Here is a 7764-nt window from a genome sequence, read left to right as displayed (position 1 = left end):
ACTGGCATTGCCCACATAGCCTTTGAGCCTCAGCACCTGCTTGGCTTAGGGAGAATAGACTGTCTGGGTTGGGGTTGGGGTGTGAAGCATCATAGATGCTACACAACAAACTTCCATTTCCCGCAAAATTATCTACACTCCTCCCTGTCATCTAAAACCTGTAATACTTTATTTTTTTATATCTTAATCTTTGATCTCTCTGGAATTCATCTTGGTGTTTGGAGACAGACAGAGGCCCAGAATGATGAGCCTGGTTCTGCAGGTGTGGAGGAAGCAGGATACAGGACCAACTGATGCAGGAAAGGCTGTAACACCAACAGATGTAGGCTGCTGGGGCAAAAAGGAGCAGGAAGTAAACCCCAAGGTTCCAGAACGTTTTCCCTCCTCCAGCCTTCCACTCTCCCTCTAGCGCCCCCTGTTGGCAGCATCTTTAGGTAGACACCTGGCAAAGCAGAAACGTGGTTTTCAGAAGCCCAGTCAAAAGTCACAAATTGGATATAGAAGGAAAGCTTTGAAGCTGAGAGACAATAGCTCTCATATTATAAAGTTAATATATACTTTATATATATTAACAATATATTAACTTTATCACAGATTAAATGACCATATGTATGTGGGTCTGTTTCTGGACTTTAATCATTTCAATGATCTGTTTATCTGTATCTCCACCAGTACCAAAGTTTTTATTATGGTACCTTTTATTCATTTTGATATCTGGCAGAACTAGTTTCCCTTGTGGGTCTATTCCCCCAAATTTCTGCTGTTATGACATGTTTTCTATATAATTATATGTGGTTGTATTTCTATGTGAATTAGAATTGTCAGTGATTGTGATTGCATTAAATTTATATATTAATTTAGAGGACGAAAAAAGTTTACGCTTCTTACCTAGGTTATATCTTTCAATTTATTAAAATATTCCTTTGAGCTGTCTCCACAGATAACAGTATTAGGGTTTTGTCCATGTAGGTACTGTGGGTTCTTAACTTTATTCTTAGTTTCCCCCATTACTAATAAGATGAATTTTTTTATGTATTTTCTCCTGGTTACTGTTTATATGAAAAACTTGATTTTTTTAATATTAATTTTGTAAGTAGCTTCCTTTTTGAATTTACTTGTTTTTTTAAAATACTTTTTGATTGATTTTCCCATTTTGGCCAGGTATAAATAAATATTCCAATATGTAAGCTATCAGTAATAATAAAATTATGTCTTACTTTCTTCTGTTTTCATCTTGTATATCTTTTTGTTCTATGATTCAATGGTTGATATTTTCAGAACAGTGTTAAATTATAATTGATTTAATCTACTTAATTCACCATCAGGCATGATACATATTTTTTGTTAGAGACATAAACTTAGTTTTGTTAAAGAGCATACTCATTACTATTTTATTAGAAGAGATTAAAACTCAGAAACTAATTTTTAAATTTTACAAATAGCTTTGGGGAATCTACTGAGAGTACCATTTTTTCCTCTCTCAAAATGTAGTGAATTATACTGATAGATGACCTTGAATTGTTCTAGCCTTATGTTTAAAAAATAAATCTACTTGTATATGGTTTATTATTCTTTCGTTTTCCTCAATTCTATAACACACATGTCTACATACACATAAATGAGATGGATGTCTAGATTTTTCCTTGATTTTACCTTCTTTGTCATGTTTTGGTATCAGTGTAATGCTGGCCTAGTTAAAGCAGTTTGGAAGATACCCTTCTCTCTGTATGCTCTGAAATAACTGAAATAGCCTTAAAATGTTTTGTCCCTTGAATGTTTAATAATGCACATTTCTGAAGCTCTTTAAGCCTGGAATGTCTTAAGGTGATAAGTCTTCAATAACTTTTTGATTTCTTCTTAGGTAATTGTTGTTTTCAGGTTGTTGATCTCTTTAATGATTAACTGGGGCATTTATTTTTCTTAGAATGTATTTTTCTCCAAAGATTTTCATTTATTTCTGAGCATGGAATAAAAATATTCTTATAAAATTTCTTATTTTTTCAGCAACAGCAGTTTGTACCAGATTAGAGTTTGGTGGTACCTGTGCACTAGGACCCCTAGGGGAGGAGATGAAAGGCTCTCTCTGAGTGAGAGAGCCCAGCTCCTGCCTCCAGCTCCACTCTGCCTTAGCCTCATGGTTGCTTCAACCAAAACAGACATGTTTTATATTTGGAGTTTCGGCTTAAAGATTTCACTGGGGGTTAGGTCACTAGAATAAAACACTGAAACACCACTGACCCAGAAGTGTGATTTTAAAAGAATACATTTGTATATATGATTAAGTATGACATACTAGTAGTTCTGCCTCACTTTCCCCTCAAAAGAGAGTAGGAGTGGAGTGCACCTTTCTCTCTGGAAGCATTGTTTCTGACTCAGCAATCATACCATAATAGTGCAATCTGTAATGTAAAAGGATATGGCTGCCATTCCTCAAGGAAGAGAAATTGAGTCAAGAATAGCCTCACATCAGTGAATCCCCAACAATAAAAAAAAAAAAAGAATAGCCTCACAGAGTGTAGATTTATCCTAGTGTCTCTCTATGCCAGACTGATCTCAACTGCCCTTGAGTTAGTTTAGCATTGTCATTATTGTCCCCAAAGTATTTTCAGAAATTTTAATTTTTTCCCTACTGCTGAAAGCAAACAGATGATGCTGTAGACACAGTTTAATACCTGTCACTTTGGTGAGTTGGGTGATTTGGACACAGGTGGAAGTACTGGGGCTGTTTATGTTGGAGACCAGGAGGGACCTGGTCAGGGGATCAGACTCGGGGGACCAGGAGAACTAGTGTCGTATGTCAGAAGGGAAGAGATAAGACATTTTATGTAGAGGTACAAAGCTGAATCAAGACTAAAAGGTAGACTCTACTGGAGATAGGTATAAGCACAATTCAAGGAAGAATTTGCTGGTAGGGCTGAATGAACAGGAGATCCTGGAATTGTTGATTCTCCTTCACTGGAGGTGTCCAAGCAGATGTTGGATGGCTGGGGTCAGGGGCATGGAGGGAAACGTCCTGAATCATGTAGATGTGGGTGAACAAGGAGACCTGTGAAGCCTCTTCTAGCAATGCTGCATGGCTCTGTAAATGTCTGAAGTTGGCTTGCATGGCCGCTAGATGTCACTCTGGTGTATTCACAGGAGCAAGATGATGTTCCTTCTTGTGCAAGTAGAGTTCAGGAACTCAGACTAACACAAGAAAGTGAAATTTTATTAACAAAATATGGGCCCTCATTTGCAATTCATTCTTAACCAATATAAGAAAATTTAAATATTACTTGAAGTGAAATTTTCCAGAATCTATTCTCAAAATGGGATTCACTTTTTAAATTTTCTTTTAAAATAAGTCTTGATATTCTCAGGATTTGATATAACTTGCCATAAAACTGCTTCCTTTCTTTTTTCTTTTATAGAATATACTCAAGGAGGCAATCTTTTCTTTTAAAGTATGATTTCTATTTTTTTTTTTAGGGGATAGTCTTTCTTTAGCCCTTAAGAAATCAGCTCCTTACATGAGCTGTGGTAGAGGTCCTGGGGCAGCACCTACAAGTCTAAATTGGGGTAGGGGTGAACCCCTACCCCTTAGTGAAACAAGGGGTTCTTGTTTCACTAAGTCCAATGCTGACTATCCCGCTGTGAATGGCCCAGTGCACACAGTAACTAACAGCGTAGGAGGCACTTGGACCTTGAAGACTCTCACTCCAGAAATGTCCCTGACATCTGGGGCTTCTACCATAAAACCTCTTCTTTTCATGCACAGCCATCTCTGAACCTCTCATATGTCTTCTGTGTCTATTGGTAGAGACAGAAACTGTGTCTTGCTCTTTCATACATGGCATACAGCACTGCACGGCATTCGTAATTCCACTACTACCATCTTACATTCCTATGGGCTTTACAATTTACAAAACATGTATTTATAGCATCTTATTTAGTGGATATAAAATTGAGTTAGGTTTTTATAGATGAAGAAATAGATTGAGAGGTTAAGCAACCTTCCCAAGGTCATAGATAAGAAAATGCTCCCCAGTTTTTATTGTGCTGAACTTTGGTGGGTCTGGAAATGTTACAGACTTTATACCCCGTTGGATGTTCACAATGGACCTTTCCATAACAAAGGCTCTGAGCACACCTGGAATAAAGAACCTGTCAAAGTCTAGCCCTAAAGTCTTCAAATGTATTTATCTGGTGATATCTATCTATCTATCTGGTCTGCCTATCTATCATCATCATCATCAACATCATCAATCAATCTAGTCAGGCTATTTATCTATATATCTATCTATAATCTACCTTTCTTTTTATTTTCAGGACATGAATTCATATCTATCAGAATACTAGCATTTCTGTTAGCAAATGCTGTTAGTAATGAAAGTCAAATTCAAGTTCTAGTTTCTTTCTTGAATTAATTTAATTTTTAGCAGTGTTTCATAATCTGCAGTGTACCAAGAAAAATAGGCTCAATATGTCACAACTAAAAAGACACTCTGTTATCAAAATAGATGATTCCCACCCTAAAGCTGTCTACATGGAGAATTTGCCTTTGCCTCTGCTCAGCCCTTCACAGAAATTGAATTTAATAAACTGAAACCCTGTCGGACAGTTTCCACTCCCTCCTGGTTTCTGTGATGCCCCTGATGAAACCAACAGGTTGGAAAAGTTGCTGTGAGAACCTCCCTACTTGCCTGTGCTAACTCTAGAGCGTAGATATAGTAAGGGCCATTAGGCCTGCTCCCATGGCTGCTGTGTTACCAGGTTTCTGCGTGTGTTCAGAAAGTCTTCATTACAGTCAATTAGCACATTTATTGAGTCTAGCATCTATTGAAACTTTCAGACATATGACCCAAACTTAGGAGATAGCATCTGAAAAGTTTAACATTTCCTGCAAATAGACTTAGGAGTGAGAGACCATTCTGGTTAACATGACCTGGTTTTTGAATGGAAGCTGATGCGACTATGATTCTTTTCTTCCACATGAGTGGCAACCACAGAGGATGCCTCCACCATCACTGCATGAAGCGCTTAGGACTCACCAAATTCCTCACAGCAGCCTTCACATCCTTGTTCCTTAGGCTATAGATGATGGGGTTCAGCATGGGAGTCACTGCCCCATAGAAGAGGGGGATGAGTTTATCTGAAAGATCCTGTTTTTCAGCCCCCACGGAGTCCTTAGATTTGGGCTTCCCATACATGAAGAATAAGGTCCCATAGAAGATGATCACCACAGTGAGGTGGGCAGAGCAAGTGGAGAAGGCTTTTTTCCTCCCCTCAGCTGAGGGGATCCTCAGGATGGTGGCAATGATGAAAACATAGGAGACAGAGATGAACAGGACTGGGACCCCCAGGAAAATCACATTTGTCACCTCCATGCTGATCACATTAATGGAGATGTCAGCACAGGCCAACTTCAGGATAGCCAGGATCTCACAGGTTAAGTGGTTGATGACATTGTCCCCACAGAAAGGCAGCTGAATTGCTAAGGATGTGTGTACCGCTGAAGCAACACCACCAATAGCCCAGGAGCTGATGACCATGGGCAGGTAGGCAGCCTTGCTCATGACCACAGAGTACCTAAGGGGGTTGCAGATGGCCACATAGCGATCAAAAGCCATCATGCCCAGGAGCAGGCACTCTGTCCCTGCCATGGCAAAGGAGACCGCCATTTGCACAGCACAGCCTGACAAGGAGATGGTTTTCCTGGGAGTGAGGAAGCCGTCCAGGACCAGAGGGACTGAGGAGGTTGTGTAGCAGATGTCCAGGAAGGACAGGTTCCCCAGGAAGAAGTACATGGGTGTGTGCAGGTGGGAGTCCAGGATGGTCACCAGGATGAGGACCCCATTGCCCAGCAGGATCACCAGGTAGATGGACAGGATGAGCACAAAGAACGTTTTCTCCAGTGTTGGGTGGGCAGAGAGGCCCAGGAGAATGAAGCCCATCACAGGGGAGGACTGATTGGCTTTTTCCATATGATGTTCCAGCTTTCATCAGCAAAGTACAAGCAGCACATCACACTTTCTTGGGAAAAGTCCCAGGTGTCCAGAATGGGATCAAGTCCCTGCCACATAATCAGAATACAAGTGTGTGAGAGAAAAGTGACAGAGACAGTGGGGTGTGTATGTGGCATTTCCTAAGCAGTCATATGTACCTGCCCTCCACTATAGCACAGGAGGGTGCTCCTGTCCGCTCAGTGCACACTCACCCACGTGGCTGCCCCACCATGCACTTCTGCCCCAGCCTATCTCCTGTTCCTCCCAGGGTCTCTCCCTACTCCAGAAAATGTAAAGGCAAACGGTACAGTCAGTGCCACAAACCAGATTCAACAGTGACAAGGAGATGCTGCAGTTGCAGAGGGCATAGAGAGTGACTTCTGTCAGGGAAGCCACATGCCCCCTCCCACCAGGTAAATCTACTCACACAGAGGCGTCTTCCCACGAATAACATCATGTGGGCACAAGTGACACATGAGCTCTGAAAGCCTCAGTGCCTGTCACATAAAAGCTGCTGAATGCATTCGTTCAGTCAGAGTGAACTGAACAGCTGGGAGGATGATGCAGTCTGGGACCAGAGCTGATGGGACCACCTGGCCTCAGCTGATGTGCACCACAAGAAGGCTGAGCAAGTGCTTCCCACGATATCCCAAATCTTGAGAGTTGTCGTGGACCACCTTGTGCTGTCCTTCCAGGCAGGCAGCCCATGGGTGCGAGGGGTGTGTGCATGTGCATGTACGTGCCTGTGTGCGCATTCAGGGAATCAGAATTCTTGCTTGCTCATTCGGGAAACTTTAACAGGAAGTAGGGCTGTGTCAGGTTTGGAGGAGACTCCAGGTGGAGGTGAAGAAAGAGCTCTGGCACCTGCAGCCCCACAGGAGGAGAGAGCAGGAGAGAAGCGGGAGGAGCCAGCGCAAGCACGGAGTGGAGGGGAGGCTTATACTTCAGCGGCTGCATCCAGCCAGTGTGGGGCCTCGGTGGTCCCAGCAATCTGTCTTGGTGTATGATCTCAGCCCTGTCTGTCTCTGCAGCCAGCAGAGGGGGCAGTGTGGTGTGAACAGAGCCCTGAACACTCTCATGCAGATTTTCTGGAAAGCAATTTCTCTAGAAAAATGAAAAAATCTGAAAACTTTGCCTACCCATCACCTCAGCAATGTTTCCCTAGGAAACATTCGAAAGAAACAATGAGAGAGGATGGCCAGTACCTCTCAGTCAAGCTGGAATTAATCACAGCAACCTTTGTGCGTGAAAATAGAAAAGGAGAAATGCTAACGAAATCATTGCATTCCATATAAATTAGAGCTTTAAGTTGCGTTTAAAGTTTTTTACATGATAATATTTTACAGTATAATGATAAAGTAAAGGGCAAAATCTAAGTTGTACACACTTTCATGATCTTGATTATGTGTGGATAAGAAGTGACTGGGAAAAAAATTATCACAAAATCAACAAGTGCAGGGAATTCTTGGGGCCTCTTCAACATTCCCAAATTCTTGGTGCCTCTTCAACATTTCCCAAATTTTCTCTTAGTAGAATCCCCTCACTACACCCTTTTGCCCCATTTCCCGAGATCTTCTCTTCTTCACCTGCAGAATGGGGAAGGCATCCTTGCCAGCCTCCCTCCTGGGCTTCAGGAGAGGGCAGAGCAGCAAGGACAGCCACTTGGGCATGGGGACCTTGGAGGGCCTAGTGGCTCCTCTCAACTCTGGCACCAGGACCAAGGTCAGCTGGAAGGTTTCTGGGAGCTTAGGCAGGAAAGCATGTCTTAGAGAAAGGCTCC

General features: G+C 42.0%; 1 protein-coding gene across 1 annotated transcript; it reads right to left on the bottom strand.

The window, feature by feature from the left end:
* Positions 1–4978: 4978 nt before the first annotated feature.
* Positions 4979–6013, bottom strand: LOC128571231 (olfactory receptor 2S2). Its single transcript, XM_053570961.1, has one exon. The coding sequence runs from the start codon at positions 5961–5963 to the stop codon at positions 5004–5006; it is 960 nt and encodes a 319-aa protein (XP_053426936.1). The 5' UTR covers positions 5964–6013; the 3' UTR covers positions 4979–5003.
* Positions 6014–7764: the final 1751 nt, after the last annotated feature.

The sequence above is a fragment of the Nycticebus coucang genome, chromosome 2 (assembly GCF_027406575.1).
Source record: "Nycticebus coucang isolate mNycCou1 chromosome 2, mNycCou1.pri, whole genome shotgun sequence".
NCBI classification, from domain to species: Eukaryota; Metazoa; Chordata; class Mammalia; order Primates; family Lorisidae; genus Nycticebus; species Nycticebus coucang.
The sequence above is the reverse complement of the archived record's forward strand: the minus strand, read 5'-3'. Positions and strand labels throughout refer to the sequence as shown.

What these genes read in the sequence shown, in the direction of transcription:
- LOC128571231 (XM_053570961.1), bottom strand. Translation starts at nt 5,963, where the DNA reads ATGGAAAAAGCCAATCAGTCCTCCCCTGTGATGGGCTTCATTCTCCTG.